At 29.1% G+C, this 19,913-nt stretch overlaps 2 protein-coding genes and 2 pseudogenes across 3 annotated transcripts; all 4 read right to left on the bottom strand.

Moving 5' to 3' along the window:
* Positions 1-1,772: 1,772 nt before the first annotated feature.
* Positions 1,773-4,139, bottom strand: LOC149882054 (uncharacterized; annotated as a pseudogene).
* Positions 4,140-7,342: 3,203 nt separating this feature from the next.
* LOC145191218 (protein CWC15 homolog) lies at positions 7,343-15,665 on the bottom strand. Of its 2 annotated transcripts, XM_090067393.1 has the most exons (7): positions 15,349-15,665; positions 14,915-15,124; positions 13,460-13,541; positions 13,162-13,277; positions 8,784-8,838; positions 7,875-7,948; positions 7,343-7,752 (listed from the first exon to the last, which is right to left on the bottom strand). In XM_090067393.1, exons 1-6 carry the CDS (start codon positions 15,477-15,479, stop codon positions 7,877-7,879), a joined length of 666 nt encoding a protein of 221 aa, XP_089923519.1. In that variant the 5' UTR covers positions 15,480-15,665; the 3' UTR covers positions 7,343-7,752; positions 7,875-7,876. The 2 variants fall into 2 exon arrangements, 1 of the variants encoding a protein (XP_089923519.1); XR_016445170.1 differs by lacking the exons at positions 7,343-7,752; positions 7,875-7,948 and having other exon boundaries at positions 8,784-8,962; positions 12,139-13,277.
* LOC149882053 (uncharacterized) lies at positions 9,708-10,834 on the bottom strand. Its single transcript, XM_090067391.1, has 2 exons — positions 10,734-10,834; positions 9,708-10,506 (listed from the first exon to the last, which is right to left on the bottom strand). The coding sequence occupies exons 1-2, from the start codon at positions 10,769-10,771 to the stop codon at positions 9,768-9,770; spliced, it is 777 nt and encodes a 258-aa protein (XP_089923517.1). The 5' UTR covers positions 10,772-10,834; the 3' UTR covers positions 9,708-9,767.
* On the bottom strand, positions 10,888-11,667 carry LOC149882052 (uncharacterized; annotated as a pseudogene).
* Positions 15,666-19,913: the final 4,248 nt, after the last annotated feature.

Genomic DNA, 19,913 nt, shown 5'->3' with positions numbered 1-19,913 from the left:
ATTTGTTAATTGATCCGTTGTAAATAATCGGCATTTATTGCACATTAAATTATTAATATTTAGTATATAGAGAAATATATAATATAGTGTAAAGAAGAATTTTAAATGAATTTACTTGTTATTTTCTGTAACTCTTAAAGACCAAGTTTAGACAAGCGTTTAAGAAAAAGAATTAGCTATAAAAATTTTACATTCGCCTCTCGTGTTTGTTTTTCACTCGTGGTCATGGTCTATCAGGCTTAATTAATGCTCTATCAAATGAATAAGTTTGAATGCTTAAATTGTACAGTTAAACTGACGTTTATAGAATTTATTTAAATTTCGGCGTCGTTGAGTGAATAACGAATGTGGCCGTGATTTTCTCTGATTCTTAAATTGTTTTATGCCTTTGGTATCGAGACGCATTTTAAAACAACGAATTAATGTTACAATGAATATCATAATATTAAAATTAACTTATCACTTAACTTATTCACTTAACTTATGAACTGAGGTTCGGTTTTAAAACAGGTATCGACCTGTTATGAAATAAACCATAATTGGTTAGTGTTTAAACCTGTTTAAGATAATCGACGCAGATCATTTGTACTCAGCCCGAAGTTTAAGTCCATAGTCTTTTTCCAATGTTTTAAAGCCTTGGATTCATTCAGCAGTAAACAGTTTGTTGTGAGGCTCGTACGCTACTTAAGACTGTATATTGTTACGCAAGGAACAATATACAGTCTTAAGTAGCGTACGAGCTACTAACCGACTTTTCTAACCGACTGTTGTCCATCACCTTCCTTGCTGCTTCTTTATAAATTATTTTTGGTACCAATCCCCTATCCTTCTCATTCTGATTGTTACTTTGAAAGATTTTAGAGTAGAGCACTTAGGTTTTTAGAAACAATTTGTGTCACTACGTTTATCTACCTTTTTGCTCGAGTAACAAACTTTCGTCTACAAAGGGTCTAGGGTGGGGGGGATATTTGCTCGAATGCCAAAAAAACTAGATAGTCTTCTGTTTCACTCTACAGGTCTATGCATCTTGTATTCGACTTTTTTTCCCATATAATCAGTTGTTGAGGGGTTGCTCCTGCTTGTTTAGCTTGGGAATTTTCCTGTCTGATTCGCATGCCCGTTAGGGTATCTGTACCCTTTAGTTTCAGAATTTGGTCAGTCGCAAAAATAAGTTATTGCTACACCAGAGCATGTTAACAGAGACGTTGCCAAGGATGTAATTCCACTAGTTCCTGCTTAAGGTGGTAGTATACCATTAAAAAAAAATCTTGTATTTCAACTTTTTTTTTTAATTTTTAATAGTGCACAACATATATATGATTAAAATAAAAGTAAAAATTTTAAAATTTAAAAAAATTAATGCGCATAATTATTGATAGACAAAAGCCTAAAAACGAATAACTGGCGATTGGGTTTTTCTTAGCAACCGTAAATAAATTTGAACTGAAATTTTCGCTTGTGACCCTTTACTTATGCAATTACAACATACACTAAAAGTTGTGGATTTTGACCAAAAAAAGTCAAAATATATGCATTTTAGTCATATTTGGAAGTTTTGGTGTTATTTGAGAACAAAAATCACTCACAAAAGTTACGAAATTAGCTGTAAACATAATTCTAGTAGAGGTTGCAAATACATGTGTTACAAACAAGTATGCCAATTTTCAGATCAAATCGGTTATCGGTTTGAAAAATATCTCCGTCGCCAGGCTATAAAACATGAATCGCCAGGCTATAAAACATTTAAAAATAAAAACAAAAAAATAAATCGTTCAAAACTCCCCACTTCCATAAACTGCTCCTTCTAATGTTTCGTTTTGATCACAAAAACCTTTTTGTATAGCTCTTAGTTTCTTGCGTCTTAATTTCACTATACTTTTGGATTGTTTTTCTGCTTTAGAAATGCGCTTTGAGTCATTTATAAGACAAAAGTTATGTAGATTGCAACCTACTGTTATTTTAAGCTTATCAAATAACATCTCTAAAAATTGTAGTCCATTATTAAAGTATAGGACAGCTGATGCTACTCCAACACATAAATCAGTTCTTTCAACAAATATATCTTTGGGACACTGCTTCCAAATCGATTGATTCAAGGATTCATTAGGATTTTGTGTTTTACCGTGCAAACACTTTTCTAAAAGAATATCACTTCCAAGATCTATAAATATTGGTTTTATAAAATCTCGAACAGCAGCAGAAATATAAATATTTTCTTAATATATGTTTTTTTCCAGTTACTTTATCAGCCTGGAATTTGCACCAAGAATCCATGGTGCGCAAATAAAATTGATGGCATGTTTCATCGTCATAACTTTCAGAACAGTGAAAAAGAACAGCTGCTAGACTTTTTTTCATTGCATATAAATTACCAATGTTCTGTCTGATTGCTTTGCCATAATAATATTGCAATGTGTTCATAACATTTTCTGTCAAACGACCTGCTCCTCCTAGTTTTTTACCATCACTTAAAATTTCTTTGCTGCTTTTTTTTAAGTTTCTTAAACGCGTGCCAACTCGTTTTTGAATATGACCAATGCACTCTGCTTTTTTAATTTCTACATTATGTCCATAAGGTTTAGCAGCAACAACACTGGTATAAGAACTACTATCTCCGTCACCAATATATGTGGTATACCTTAAATTGTTTTTCTTTTCAGAACGATGAAAAAGTTTTAAAACACCACTTGATTCCATAGCCGATGATGATCCAGTATGAATAATTTTACACTTTTGGTAATGTGATGACTGGAATTTTTCATATTCAACTGGATACATGTATTTTTTTAACTTCCATATTGAACATAATTTACATGTTTTTGTTTTTATTTGAAAGTCAATACATTTACCACTTTCAACTGAAATTGCAGACCAACTCTGTTATTTGAAGTAAAACCACGCTTTTGCCATGAAGCATCAAAGCTACACATGTCTCTTGATGTTTCACCTGCAGGGATTAATTCATCGGCAGCATTTTTCATGTTCTGGTCAACTAAATTTTGATAAACATCTAACAGGTTATGTAAAGTTTTATTGTAGCTTTATTTGTTCATAGGTGGCTTCATATTCATCATTCTGTGAGGAGGGAAAATGATAAAATTGTAAACATTATCTTTAAGTTTTTACCCGGCTCAAGCATATAATATTCGAACAAAGAAAAGAGTGAGCCAACCAACAAAAAAGTACGCACAGAGACTTATTGAATTTGTCAAATGAATAAGATGATAAAGCAAAAAGAAAAGTAAAATGTAACAACAACCAAGAAAAGACGTACACACAGATATTTATTGAATTTGTCATATGAATGAACGATGTAGCGAAAAGAAAAGTAAAAAATAACAACAACCAAGAAAAGGTGTACGCACGGAAACTTATTCAGCCTGTCATATGAATAAATGATGAATAAGTTTCTGTGCGTACATCTTTTCTTGGTTGTTGCTGTTTTTACTTTTCTTTTCGCTTTATCATCTTATTCAAATGACAAATTCAATAAGTCTCTGTGCGTACTTTTTTGTTGGTTGGCTCACTCTTTTCTTTGTTCGAATATTATATGCTTGAGCCGGGTAAAAACTTAAAGATAACGTTTACAATTTTATTATTTTCCCTCCCCACAATTCTACAAAACTTTTCTAATGATGATAACCCTTTAAACCATTTCACGAAAAGCCACAATGACACATGTGTTAATATCAAATGGTTTTTGTCCACTTTGCTTTTACTAGGCTCTTGTTGTTCGATTAAATTTTTTTTACAAAACGTAGTAGATGAAAAAAAACACAGTTTTCCAATTGCAACTGTTGCAACATCTTTTTAAACCAATACTTAACCCGTACTTTTTGGAGGAATCAAACATTAAATGAACATTATCTTCACACAAATTCGGGCATTTCAGTAGCGATACAACGTTTTCCAACAGAATAAAGTTCATAACAGAGTTAAAATCTGTACTTTGAAAATCTTGAAAATCTATATCAGCAATATTTAATTTTTTTTGAAGAAGCAGAATGTGTAGCAGATTCAACAAAAGATAAAGTTTTCGTTTCTCAAGAAGGAATCTTTGTATATATGTTTCCACGAAATTTTGCTTTTTTATTATTGTATATTCTGTTTAAAATTTGTTTTCTCTTTGATCCACCCATATTATTTTTATTTTAAAAAGATAAAACATATACTATAGCATAAATAATAAAGTTTGAATGCAGCTTGAAACAAGAAGCGAATTACGTCAATAAAGCCATTACACTAAACTAATTAACAAGAAGTCGTTGCAGTCTACAACTTTGCACTTAAAAGAGTTGACAAGGTTAGTATTTTATGACTTTTTTATGGTTTAACTTGTTTCTGAAGCGCATAACAACGAAATAAACAAAGTGTTGCTAGGGGGAAAATAAAAAACATTTTATACCGATACATTATATACAAGTTTTAACATGTGAAGTTTTTTTTTCTTTAATTAAATCAACTAAAAATTCGAAATCTGCGATGATTATATTAGTTGAATAATAAAAGTAAAAAAAAATTTTTCTCCCCCACTTTTATTGGTGCACTACCGCCTTAATGGAAAAAAGAAAAAATTTTTCAACCACCAGTTATAATTGGGGAGAAATTACTTTTGCTTAGAATAAAAACTCTTTGGAGAAAAAGTAGAGAGTATTGCATGAGAAAATTCAAAGTGGAAGAAAGACAAGAGCTAATATTAAAACTTAATAAAGTAATGAACTCGCCACATGCCCCATTATCTTTATCTAAGAATGCCGAGTCAGGCTGTTATTCATCGAAATATTGTATGATTATGGGGCATATTGGTTGCAACTTTCTTCTAGCTAAGAAAACTCTAACTGTAAGGCTCAGGTGGTTCTATAGCTAAAGGACTAAGACCAGAGAAAAATCTTGCACGCAGATCTAAAAATCGATGGAAACAGCAAATTATGTTAAAATTAGTTTTATTTTGGTTTTAGGAAATAGACTTAAAAAAAGGATGACCATATGAACTTTTCTTCAGGTTCTCTCCTCTTAACAAAGACTACAATCTAGTGATTAATGTCAAATAAACTGCACATCAGATTATCAGTTATTATTAGTTAAGCTATAAACGGAAAGATTTCTATAGTAAAAGTTAGGTATCATGCCGTCAAGAATTAACCCAGCAAAGAACAGAATAGGTTAGAATATAGTTAGAAAACAGTTGGAACTAATATGCTCCATAATCTTAGAATAATTCAGTATATTATTACTTAAATGAACAATAAAAGATAAAACAAATAAAATGAGAAAATGAAAAAAAAAAAAAAAAAATCAATTTACAGGTTTCACTTTTTGAACTCAAGTAGGTGGTAGTGTAACTATAGAACCTGATGATCAGCATCTCAGTTATGAAATCCTAGATGCACTAATTCATTCAAAAAAGCCAGCTGAAAAATTTGCAGAAGGTACTTGTCAGTTACTTCAACAATTTAATCTTACAGGGTACTTGGAGGAGAATGGCAGTTAACACAGATTAGAATCAGAAACAGTTTTACAGACAGCAAAGCTGTTAAGATAGACGAGTTACGATCTAATTTTTGAGATATACATTGCAGCTATTTGAATTATGACTTATCTTATACTTATCTTTTTGTAAGAAAATAACTTATCTTTTTGTAAGAAAAGATCTTTTCCAGTTCCAATAAACTCAAATATACTTAAACAGAAAGATTTCCAAGTTTTATGTCCTGTTTTTGACACTAGTGTTGTCTCATTTAAAGATTACTCAAACACCAACACTTCGAACAATATTCGAACACCACCACTTCGAACAATATTGGAGGCACATATTTATATTGGATTTTATTGATAATCTAAAATCGAAAATGAATATCAAAGCGTTTGATATTCATTTTCACTTTAAGATTATCAATAAAAATATCAAAACGTTTTCCAATCAAAAAGTTTCTTTGATTGGAAAACGTTTTTTACTTTCCAATTAAAATTCTTACATTAAATTAAAAAATTTTTACATAAGAATAGACTTTAACCCAAGTTTATATTTTGATAAAAGATGCTAACGTCAGTATAGCCTAATTTAAACATAAATTTTGTATATTACAAAAAAAATATTTGTATTTTATTATCTTTAAATAATAAATAGATATCTAGTTAAAATAACAAAATTATTCCCCCCGAATATTTATTAAAATGTATCATTTGTTACAATGGGAGTTTTTTTTGTTAGGTCACACCACGGTCACATGCTCCAGAAATAGGAACAAAAGAAATGATTGATAAAAGGTCTTTTTATAAGAAACAGAATTAAATGTTTTATGTTCTTTAAAATTTTTTTGTTATTGATTTAAATATGTTTGAAATATGTTGGAATCAAATTTTCCTCAGAAATGTTTAAAAATAAAGAAAAAACATCCAACGAGATGTTTTTTCTCTATTTTTAAACATGTTTATCATGCCCTTAACTACGGACCTGTTAGGCATTATTTAAAGTTCTCAGCGAAAAAAAAGGTAGAGTCACCTTTTTGTGGTTTCGAGTTTTTAAAGATAAATTACGATAAAAAAAAACAAGCCAGCGAAAAAGTTTTTCTAACAATTTTGCCTGATTCGTTTGTTTTTTGGTATGCTGAGTCCGAAAGTAATAAAAACATCGTTAAATAAAATAAAAATAGTAAAAAATGGTTAGTCAATCACCCACTCTTTTTTCACATCTGAATATACGAAATGTAAAAAATCATTCTTTGAAATCTATTATCTGTGCATTTTAATATACTAAATTATACAGAAAATCCAAACGAAATTAGGTTAGCAAAATTTGTAAATGGCAACTTCAATATTGATCTTTTTTTTCTGCCTTGTTCATCTTCACTTACAGCTGTTTGTTTTCTTTTAGTCAACATAACCTCACTGTTCAGCTTTTTGCCCATGTGCTCTAAGTATGGCCAACTCGTGGTTGTCAAAACTTTCCTAACAGTTTTTATTTTATAAGTGGTAATTTTGTAATTACAAAATATGGTGGGTTAAGTTTAATAAAATCCATAATTAAATAAGAGTACATTACCAACTAATTTTTTTACATAACCTACTTGCCCCATTTTTAAATACAATCGAGGACATCAAAATACAGTCGAAAGAGATCAATGATGACGGCGATCAGCCAGATTCAGTTCATTAGTTAGACGTCAAAAATAGAAAAGAAAAAAAAAACCCTGAAGAACATCTTGCTGACCAAGGGTTTTTATAATAAAAATAGCTAATCACTTTATGTATGTACCTATTTTGAAAGTCAGACAAGTACACCTTCAGTGATAGTAAATTTTTTTAATCAACTGTAAACCGGTAAAAATATTAAAAACATCAATTATAGTTTTATAGTCTGTTCGACGCCGTCAAGTACAATAAAAAAGCTCTTTAAGGCTGAAGACAAAGAAAAGTTTACAGACCCCCAGACCTCTCTTTGTATTTTTTTGTTTTCAGATCTCCAGACTTCCAGACCTTTTCTTTAATTTTTTGTTTTTCACAATACGAAGTTATGACACAATTTTCTTCTTCGAGAGTTGAATAAATTTAAAAAAATGGTTGTCCATAGCAAAATTTCAATACACAGCAAATAATTTACAATGTTCAACAGGATCATCAGCGAATTCCATCTAAAATTTATTTTAGATTTCTTAACCGAAATCTGCATGATTTTTTAAAGTTGCATTCATGCACATTAAAGAAACCCAGGGGGATATGATCTTCTTCATTAAGTCATATGATCCTGATTACCTGCATTAAAAAAAATAAATAAATAACAAAAAAAGGCACTTGGACAATAAACTTTCTCAGCAAAAAAAATTTTTTAATTTGCAAAGAGAAATTTTATCGATCTGATGAAATGAAAAATATACCTTTACTTAACGTATTTATCCATGAAGCGCTTGTGAAACTCAGAGCGAAGTGTGTCATTAATAAAACCTTTGTTCTAATTGAATAAAAAAAGAAGCAAAAATAAAAACCGATTTTAGTTCAGAAATATCTTTTTAATTCTAAATGCAAAGTACAATCACATTAATATGAAAATCTAGAAAAATAAAAATCATTTCGTAATTTAAGTTTTAAAATTCTATTGTTATAAACAAAGTCACTCTTTTAAGATACTCACTGGGGAGATGAGAATTTAGTATATCAATTAAAATTTTGTTAATCCTTTTTTTTAAAAAAAAAAACTCCTGATAATTATTTTGTATATTGATAAAACAATAAAAATGAATGAACTAACAAATTTAGTAAACTTTCAATTTTTTATTTTAACTTTCTTAGGGCCTGTTTATATGGAAAGCGGGCTCTCGACGTCGTCCTTATTTCAACTTAATTTTATTTTGCGTTTATATGAATAAACGAACTAGAACGGATCGCTATCCGGGCCAGCTCGTTTATTCATATAAACGCAAAATAAAATTAAGTTAAAATATTGATGACATCGATATCTCGGTAAACGGGCTGGCCCGGCAAACGAGCCAGCCCGCTTTCCATATAAACAGCCCCTTAAACTAAAAAATGCGACTTAAAATTTTTAAATAACTTGTGAGTGTAAATTGTTTCCTCAAAGACATATTTAAAATGATTGAAGCTACGAATTTGATGACTTTACATATTAAGCTAAGTATCAATAAAATGCTTGCTAAAACTGTTGTAGATCAAAAGCAACTCCTCCCCCCCCCCCCCCCCATTAATGTTCTGATTATAGCCCTCAACATCACTACATTAAGGATAAAAAAACAACTAGATTGATTGGAATATCAAATAAAAAAAAGCACCTTAGGCTTGTCATCATCTTTGGCACAATTTTTGAATACAACATCATCATCCCACCTAATAAAGAAATGTTTAAGCATGTTAATCGATTATTTAAAAAAAAAAAATTGTCCAAATTTGAAAAATAAAAAAAATGTTTTGAATGCCAAATTATTGCACATCCCTTTTGTTGTTACATGGCCTACTGTAATTATACGGCCTGATTTGTTGCATTTTCCGGAAAAAATTAAGAGGCCAGTTTTTTTACGGCTAATGTTTATTTTATTAAAATGGTCGAGGAAAACTTAAGATTATCATCATGTAATTACATTATGCTATACAATATTTTTCGCTAACTGATTCCCTGTTTCAGTATATTCCGATAACATATGAAATACTGAAATAGGCTTTCAAATAGCTATGTATCAAAATGCTACTAAATTAAACTTACATTTTGCAAAGACTACTTACAACTCTTATGAGGAAATAAAAACAAAGGTTTGTAATTTTATATGTATTAAGGATTTGAGAAAAAATCTTATTAGCACTAGCTATCAGTTCTTTGTCTTTTTTTATACTCTTTTACTTGATCTTTTCTTACAGAATCTGTAGTTTCTTTTTGTAAATTATTATAAAAAATATTAATGACAATTCGAGATCCATATTTAATTCCCCATTCTGTGTGTTTCTCGCATGTAAAATCAACACTGCTATAATAAATCTTAAAAATTTGTTCTGCAAAACTTTTAATTGATAAAGAATAACTGCAATGTTTGATTAGAATAGGAGAAATAATATCTAGAATACTAAAAAGATGACAAATAAAATCAGACAAGGATTGACTAGGACATATAAGTCCACCTCTGGATAATATTTTCAGATATTCGTTATTAAGAACATCTTGGTCTGTAGAAACCATTTTTTGACCACAAGATAGACATTTAAATCTTTTTTTCAATTTTTTAGCAATGTAGCCTGGTATAGTAACAGCAACTTCCATGCTATCTTCAGAAAGCTGACACTCTAATATCTCTGATCAATGCAATATCTTGCATAATATTTTCTAAAGTAGAGTATTCAAATGTTTGATAAATATTTTCATCCCAGAAATTAATATCATCCTTTAGAAGACTTCTTACTGCCAAAATTTTTTCACTGTTGCAAACTTCTAAAAGACTTACAAGAAATCGACCACCGCTCATTTGTCTATACTTACTAAAGCGTAGCTCCAAAGGATCACTTTGTAACCTGGAAGTAAAAACAAATGTGTAGCTTTCTTCAAGCAAATCATCAATAAGAGATGCAGTTGCACGTAATGTTGTGATAAGAGCATGAGAAGTTTGTTTGGTTAAAGTAAAATATTCACATGTTGACCAAATTTCAATCCAATTTGCAATTTCTCTATAAAATGTGGGTTTTTTATCTCCTTTTACAGCAGCATTGCCGAGCTGATTGGATGTATTAAACATCTGCTTTGAATTAAGTGTGATAAATAACTTATGAAACAATGACAAAAATTGTGCTGCATCATTTCTTTCAGGAAAATAACTTAGTATCGTAGCTGTAGTTGTTTCATCAAGAATCGCTAATGCAAGGTTAACATCTTGTTTATTGTTTCCAGGATGAGTGACCTGATAATTGATTTTCCTCGCTTTTTTCAAGTTTCCATTTAATAATTGGTCTTTTTCATAAACTTTATGAAATAAATCCCAAGTAATAAAACCAGCTGGAACTTCAACTTTGTCTCTGAAGAAATCAAACGAAAAAGAAGGAAAAACAAATTTTTTTCCATTCAACAAGTTATTCCTAACATTTTTTATTAAATGGATTATATCATATAATAGATATGTTTTTAAAACTCCATTTTAAGCTGGATGATAAATAAATAGTTTTCCATCTCCAGTATAAGATTTATGTAACTCTGAAAATGCATTAACGTTGGTAGAATGATTATCTGTAACAATAGCTCTTACTTTAAAACCTGATTGGTGCAATGAGGTAATGCACTCATCAATTTCTTTTTTCAACCATGGTCCTGTTGTGCAAACTTCAGGTGATGATCTCACAACATAAGGAATAGCTTTTTGAAGCCCTACAATCATAAAAACAACAACACCTTTATAAAGATTACTTTCTGGATGCAGAATATGGAGGTCTGCCTTGTATAATGAATGCAGAATATGGAGGTCTGCCTTGAGACTTCATTTAACTCTGTCAAAATTGAATTCATATCATTGGCTTTATTTCTAATATAGACAGGAAAATTTTCTAACATACTACAGTTTGTTAATTTGCAATTATGACCACTACGAAACCATTCAGGTAAAGAAACATGATAGCCTTTATATGACAATGAAACATAAAGATCTTTATTTACAGTTATTGACTCAAAAACAATTGGTATGCCTGATTTTTCATCAAAACATAGTTTATAATAAACAACACTATCATGCATTTTTTTAAATGTAAAGCCTGGTGGAGAATGTTGTTCTGTCAAAGAATCAAGATTAATGATTTTATCAACACTTTGAAAATCTTCAAACTCATCTTTTCCTAAATATCTCAAAGTTGGTTTTTTTCGGGGCAACTTTGGAACCCTTAGAGTTGATGATCCACTTATTTCATCAGTTTGAATAGTTGGAACTGGAAGAAGATTCCATTTTAAGGTGCATCTTTTTCCATAATTAATAAATTTGTCATCAAAATGATTAACACAAATAGCTGAATATTTTGATGGAACCCAATCTTTTCTATTAACAAAGTATATCCATCGTTTTCGCAAATCAGATTCTTCAGGAAAATGAAATGTTGACTTTTTTGGACCATTAGAGTAACCAGTTTTACAGTTTGTAACAACACATTTATTAACCATTTTATTACTAAAACGAATCAAAAAAGTGTAACAGTTATTTTTAATTATAAAGTTCATTTACATTTATTATTGGAATCATCTCCACTTAAACAACATTGCATAAAAAAGCAGTTCGACTATATACAGTAATAATAATAGACTGTCTGTGTGTCTATTTCATTATTCCACTCTCTAATGGAATATAATGAAACAGGCAATCAGTCAGAATACATTCACATATTAATCAGTTCAGAATACATTACATATTAAATGACTATAAAAGCATAAACCGATGCATGCAAACAAATATTTATATAGTAATTGTTAAAATATTATAATTCAATATTTTATTCAACACCTTTGTATAATATTCACTGGTAAATATATTGTTATTGTTGTTGTTGTTAATAAAACCTTTCATACATAGTTTAAATTTTAAAATAAGCCGTAAAAAAACTGGCCTCTTAATTTTTTCCGGAAAATGCAACAAATCAGGCCGTGTAATTACAGTAGGCCATGGTTGTTACCCATTAATTTGTGTGAGTTTGAAGTTTTCTTGTTTATTTGAAAAACAAGCGTTGTCCTGGACAAGAATTGTTTTTCAAACAAAATGCAAGAAATTTTATTTTGGACATCCTCAACAACAACATACAATAAACAAAAAATGGAGTGCATAGCCTTTTTGGTTTAATAAGTTGTTTAAAGAGTTTAAATCCAATTAAAAAATTCAGAATAAATTAAGACTTATTATACTGTCAATTGTTTCATAATGCAAAAAATGACTTTGGACAAAAAAAAAATTCTTTTTTTTGTTAAGAACATTTACATGTAAATGTTGAAAAAAAAAAGGTTCTTCTACCTAATTAATCTAAAAAAATCTAAAAATCTAAAAAATCTAATTTAAAGTTAATCTAAAAAAAGATCAGCAAAATTACTCATACATGTCTATGTCAAACCAATAAAGCCTTGAGAACAATCTTAACTTTTGATACAGTAGTTTTAAATTTATTTGAGACATCATAGGTATTGCTTTTAAAGTTGGTTTTATGGTGAAATTTATCAGTGGTCAACAAAAGTAAATGAATGATTTTAAATTAGTAAGCTTTTTTCTCTAGTAGCAACCATTTTTTATTTAAAAAAAACAACTAATAAAACATGTACATACCTATTTCAAAAACAACGTTTTCCTGATGACTGAGGTTTTTATGCTTTTCATTATACCTTTGTACCTCTCTTATCAAATAAATTTTTCTGCAAACTTTAGTACATCATGCTTTTATTTTTTAAATTAGATTGAAACAGTTTTATTGATTATCTCAAAACTATATTTAATGAACAATTCAAAACTATATTTAATGAACAATTCAAAACTATATTTATTAGTTTTATTTAAAATAAGCCATTCATGTACAAAGTTTGAAGTTTTTTGTTTACTTTGAAGCCAAAGTTATATTCAAAGACTGGTTAACAAATAACAATTTTTTCATATCAATCTTGGGTTAAAACATTTTTGTTTGAACTGGATATATTTATCACTAAAATAAACTCACCTCCTCTTTACAAGAAAGTCCCCTGATGCCTGTTGTTGATTATTTTGAAGTAAAGGATTCCCTGTTAGAAGATTTTCTGTTCGAATTCTTTCTTCTTCTTGGCGCTTTTCTTGCTCCTAAATGATAACGGGATAACCAACCTTCATAAACTCAAAATATTTACTTATCAAATGTAATTTTATATAAACATTTCTTTTATTATGAACTTATAATTATACCTTAATATTTATTAAGCCATTAGAAGAAAAGTCAAAGATTCACTAAATTTATGAATGTTTAAATGCAGAAAAAAACTTACTTTCTTTAATAACTCTTCTGCTCTATCTCTCTTGATTCTTTGGAGTTCAGCAAGTAACTCTGCAGTATCATCTTCATCATCACTAAAACATAAAATTTAACTTTCAAGTAAGTTTGATGGGTAAAAAAATACAACAGAGAAATTAAAATAACAACAACAAAAATCTTAAATGATAAATAATAACTTAAAAAAAAGTAAAAATATGCAGTAAAAGATTGAATATAAAATATATTAAATGGTTTTTTTTTCTTTTATTTTTTTTGTTTTCTTTATATGCCGTATAAGTTAACTCTTATATTTTTACACTTTTTTAAAATTACAATGTGAAAGTTAGAATTTTACATATACAGAGTTTCAATTAAATCAAATTGATCAGGATAATAATAATCAGACTATTAGTAATAAAACAGAGTAATAATAAGAATTATTATGCATAATAATATTAAGAATCATTGTGCATAAGTCATTTAACAAATTAGAATTATCTTATTTTTTAAATTAAATTTAATTTATGCCAGAAAAAGCAAAAGAAAATTGACCTAAATAAATTCTAATCAGATTTAAACAAAAAAAAAATAAAAATAAAAATTTAAGTATTTAACTTATTAAAATATTGTGATACAGAATGAATTTTTCAAGTTTGCAACCAAAAACATTAAACGAATTTCTGAAGATATAAAGAGCTGAATAAAATTTGCAAATAATATCACTTGCTCAAATTCAGTATAAATAGTAACTGCTTTAATAATTTTAAGTATCACTCATAACTTGATGGTTTTCTAGAAACAAAAGAAATGAAAGAAAATTCCCATAACAATTAATTCGAAAGTTTTTACAAAAATTTGAATTAACTGCTATTAGAATTTCAGTCTTTTTAACTTTATCTGAGCATTCTCACAATTTTCAAGTTGCTCCTAATACTTTTGTTGAAATTACAACTTAATCAGCCATAAACTATCCACTGACCATCCTTATTGATACAATAAATACATTATATTAGACAATTTTCACAATGTTTCTGCAATTTTTGTTTGGATTGCTGCAAGTCAGAAAGAAAAAATGTCAGAGTGGAAAGAAGTCAGAAAAGATCAATATCAGAACAGAACAATGATAGAACAATAAGATATCAGATTGAAAATTAGTATATATATTTAAATCAGAAAATTTTTTTTAAAAGTTATTTCAAGTGTAAAAAATTGCTTCTAAAACACATAGTCTAAACATGTTTCAATAAGGATCCATTTTTATAAAATTGACACTCTTTAAGTTACATTTTAGACACTTCTTATCTAGCTAACAGCTCAATTTTAACAGAAAATAGCATAAAATTCTGTTAACATTTTAACATATAATATTTCACAGAAAGAATATGGTAAAACCTTGAACTATGTTAACAGAGATGTAAATAGACAACAAAAAAAACATTGATATAAAAACAACAACAATCTTATTTACCTTTCATCTGATTCTTCCTCTTCATCCAATGGGTCATCAGCATCAAGATTTGTGGTAGAAATTTGCTCAATACGAGGGCGTTTTGATGATAATGATGAAGGGTTTTCTGTACGAGACTTTTTATTTTCACGAGCATTTCTTTCTCTGTCTACTAAATCTCTTTTAAAGTCACGGCTACGAAGTTCCTCTGTTGTATCTTGTCCAGGTTGCCTTTAAAGAAATTACATTAAGCATGATAAATTTTAAATTTAATAATGAATCTTGGAGTTTTTAAATACTAAATTTTTACGAAGACTTTGAAGCAACAAGAAAAAACAAATGTACTTCGTAGTTTATTCAAGAGAAAAAAAACCAACATTTTAAGCTATTTAATCTAGCTCAGATATATTTCCAATTATGGCTATGTTTAGTTTAACAATTTAATTAAAAATAACCTTGTCTTAAGTTTGGTATGTGATGGAAGATCTCTGCTAGAATATTGCTTAGACAAAACAGATAAATTGCCTTCAGATTTCTGAGTTCCCCCTCTTGCGGCATCAAAGGTTGGTCGTGCTGCTGTTGTCATTGTTGGAGTTGTTCTTTATTTAAGAACCTAAAAAAAGAGAAACAGAATATCTTAAATAATTATAGGATGTTAAATTTTTCACACATTTGCATATTTAAGGGATAAAGACGTCCTGCTTTAATTTTGCAGTAGAATTGGCAAAATATCTTTCATAACAACTCGCTTTGCGTTCTTGAAATAGTAAGAAAAACAGAATAATGCTTCTAATGGTCCGAATATTACTTCGTGTGGAGGGGCACAGTTGTCAGATTGCTCCAAAACTGCGAAAAAATTAAGAGGATTTTTTTTTAAGGAAAACTATGCTTTTACACTCAAAGTAGATTAAATATATACCAATTAAGATGTCAAAAGCATTTGCGCTCAATAAATTTGATGAACTGTTATTTTCCTTTGAATAGTTTTTGTTCAGTTGGAAACTTCTTTCATATGGCTCAAGTCACGTAAAAAGTTTTACAAAATGCAATTATTGCAATTGCTGACTGAGATTGCAATAAAATTTTACTTATATTAATGAATAATATAGTTGCTTTTAATAATTACAGACAATAAACACAAATTGGATTCCAGGTTTTTTAAAAAAGTACTTGAAATTAAACAACTGTTCTCCCAATTGGACACCACTTCTGAATTGTTTGCATGTAGGGTAGACCGGGGCACGTTGGCCCGCTTTTTTTTCTTTAATTCCTAACTTTTTCGCATTTCGTAAATTATTTTGTTTCTTTATGGGAGAAGGTTGCTAAAACTATATAAAATAAATCTTTTATTAAAATCTTAAATAAACTTGTGAAAATTTTTTAAATGCTTTATTTAAGGTTATGTTCCTTGGGCCAATGTGCCCCTTACATGGGGTAAGTTGGCCCATGGGTTGGGGCAGATCTGCTTTCAAAATTTACTTACTGTTATCACATTCTTACATAAAATTACATATTCCCTACATAGAATGAGATTCTAACAAAATTACTAAATACCTAATTGATTTATTAGGCTTAATTCTTATCTAATGTTTTGAAACTGGCTAAAATGTCTCAATCAGATTAGCATTTTAATAAAAACATTCTATCACTGTCATTTTGTTCCATCACAAACAATTTACTATGAATTAAAAAATGTGCATGTGTCAACGGGGTACGTTAGTCCACATGGCCAACGTGCCTCGTTTGTGCTGGGTCAACCTGCCCCATCGCCATGTTTAGAGTAAAAATTACTTTTTTCTTAACCCATCAACAGATACTGTGTAACATTGTATATTAAAATAATCCTCAGACTTTAAACTTCAAACAAGATACTTACCTATAGCACTACTGTCGAAGACTAGTGAACACAAACACATCAAGCAAACTGTTCAAAATATACTTCAGCTTATCCAAAATCAATAAAAAGATACAACACTGGAAACTGTGCTCAGATATCAGTGATGCTTCTGAGGAATGAGGGGAGGAGTGCTGTCGACCTTCCCCTTAATTCCTAGCGCCGAAGCGCATTTGCGCTTCTATGCGCTTCGGCGCATAGAAGCGCAAATTTTCATTAACAACTCTTAACAGCTGTTAAAGTTATTTAATAAAATGTTATTCTGTATATTAAAAACCTTACAGTTTTTCTTGTTTTTTGTAAAGAAATTAAAATATTAGGAAGATCTTTCAAAATCAAGCAGAAAAATTTAAAGAACTACAAATTATTTTCTTTTTTTTTATGTTCTATCCATACTTTTCCCGTAAGCTTTTTAATAATTTGAAATTATTTACGGGAAAATTTTAAATCTAGCAACTCTAATTTTATTTGTTGTGCGATTTTTTGCGGTAAACAGGGATGTGGCAAAGCACATACTAAAGTTTAATTATAATTTTGAATTGAAAACTAAATAAAAATTATCACATTTAGAAATAGATATTTTTAATAGCAAATTATTATTATTATACTAATTTTGCTAAGTGTGGTGTCTTATTTTTATTTTTCAATTCTTCTTCTTCTTCTTCTTAACCCTACACATATTTTTAACCTTGGTCACACGGTGCGGTGGTTGTCAAAAATAGTTGCAAATTCGAAACCTTTCAAAAAAATTTAGTTAATTTCAAGCTTTAAAATTTACAGTTTTTTTAGTGGCCTATGAAAAACTAATTTTGTAGTTTCTTAGTTCAGGTAAGGCTTCATTTTGTATTTTGAGTTTCAGTTTTTTAACATCTTAAATATAAGCATCTGTTTGAAATTCTGATAAAGTTAAAAAATATCTTCACTATTAATTTTCTAAATGATATCTTCTAATCGTTACAATCCTAGTGAATAACAAGTTTCTTAGAAAACCCTAGAAATCATACCTGGTCACTCTTACTCAATATCTTGTTGTTAAATTCTAAGAAATTCTAAAAGTTTTCTGATAGGATGAGAATTCTGAAAAAGATTCAGTTAATGCAGACCTTTACTTAAACTTAGTAGACAAGGTTACTTTTTTTAAATAAAGCTCAGAAAAGTTTCATTCAACTCTATTCGTAAAATTAGTATTTTAAGTTATAAAAAGGTTTTTGAAAATACTTTTATATTATATAATTAATGTTTATTATTTAATACATTTAATTTTTTACTATACATGTTTTTGTTTTTTTGATTTTGCACGATTTTAGGCGAAAATAACCATTGTGTGCGGATAGGCATGATTTAAGAATTGAGAAAAGGCTACTAACAATGCCAACTGTTGTATTAAATTGTAGTTAGTATGTTTATATGTAATTATGCTAATGGCCTCATGCAGGACAAGTAAAAGAGAAAGGAGTGGTGGAAAGAAATCTTTACATGGAATGTAGCAGAAAACTTAAAGAATTTAAAGTATAACACATAAATTGGTAAAAGACCAGCAATAAATAACTTCTTACGCAACTTTTTTATTGGAAAGATAAAACCGTTTTTCATATCTGGACGTCCAATGTCAAATCTTTTTAAAAATCTTAGAAATAATCAATAATCTTTAAGAACAGTCGATGGACAACCAGCTATTCTGCAGAGTATTTATACAGCGTAAAAAAATTTGCAAAGACAGTTTTCTTTACGTAACTAGAGTTTTAAATTGATTCAAATTTGAAATTAAATTTTTTTAATGGTAAAATTCTTCCAAGAACTAATTGATCCAGATTAAAAATGGTAATTACTCAGCTGATCATTTGTCTCTATATTTACTACGCTGTTCGTCGTTGAGTCAAGCAATATGATTTTAATCGTACCATTGTCATCGTATATCTTTCAAATTGTTGTTAAAATTGCATCAACTCACAAGGCTGCTGGAAGGTTAAATAACTTAAAAATGGATATATAAAAGACATCTAAAAACTACCTACGGGTCTATTTTGTATACTTATCTGACGGGGAAATAAACCTGATCAACATGGGAATAGCCCCCCTATAAACGGTCATCATGATACTAACCCGGGCGACGGTGGGTCTTTCTCTACTTCCCGTAGGGTGGCAAACTCTGGGACGGCGCTCACAAAGTCTCCTCTGGACGGAGTAGGCATGCGTCCACAAGGCAATTAGTTGGAGGACGTTAAACTCTAATACATAATCCGTGAAACCAAAAGAAATTAAAAACATTAAAAAAAAAGGTTTATAATTTTAGACTCATATTACAAATGTTAGAATATTTTTGGCATTGGAATTACTTTTCTTGACAAATGTTTGTAGTTTTAGTAGTTTATCAAAAATGAAAAATGGCATGTTAAAGTTGCTAAAAATCATACCAAAGATGGGGAAAGGGGAAGCATTGCCTCCATCTGCTCGATTAGTTCCGATGGCCTTAACCTTTTACAACATATGTATCTGACGGAGTTACTAATAAAAAGTCTTTGAAAGTGAAAATCCCTATCGATCTAATTTTTTTCCGTGTATGTTTAATTTACCTTTAAAATAGAAAAACCTTTGTCTAAATCTTTTTAAAAATCTTAGAAATAATCAATTATCTTTAAGTCCAGCCGATGGACAACCAGCCATTCTGCAGAGTATTTATACAGAGTAAAAAAATTTGTAAAGGCTGTTTTCTTTACGTTGCGACATGTTATATACAATGTATTACATGAAAATAATATTAACCAAGATATGTATATTGTTAATAAGAATCAAAACACAATTTTTCTTTAGTTTCCTTAATTTTTCCTCAATTTTAAAGTATTTAAAGAGTTAATTAAAAAATTATTAGAAAAAAATTAAATAAAATAAACAAATAAATAAAAAAAGGAAAAATGGGAGAACCATTTTTTATACTTATTTGTCCTTAAATTTGAAATATCAGCAATGGTTTTCTCAACAACATTTTTAATTTAAAATTTCACTGTGATTAAATATTTACCAGTATATTTAGTTTAGAACATTCTCTGACCATGATAAAGGTCCACTAAAAAATGTTCTTAGAGAAAGAGAGAAGTCAGAACGAGGTCGAAAAATATGCCTATAAGA

The sequence above is a fragment of the Hydra viridissima genome, unplaced genomic scaffold (genome assembly GCF_058129835.1).
Source record: "Hydra viridissima isolate aposymbiotic clone 2 unplaced genomic scaffold, HvirCarnegie_v1 scaffold_11, whole genome shotgun sequence".
In the NCBI taxonomy this organism is placed as follows: Eukaryota; Metazoa; Cnidaria; class Hydrozoa; order Anthoathecata; family Hydridae; genus Hydra; species Hydra viridissima.
This window is presented reverse-complemented; position numbering and strand designations above follow the sequence as displayed.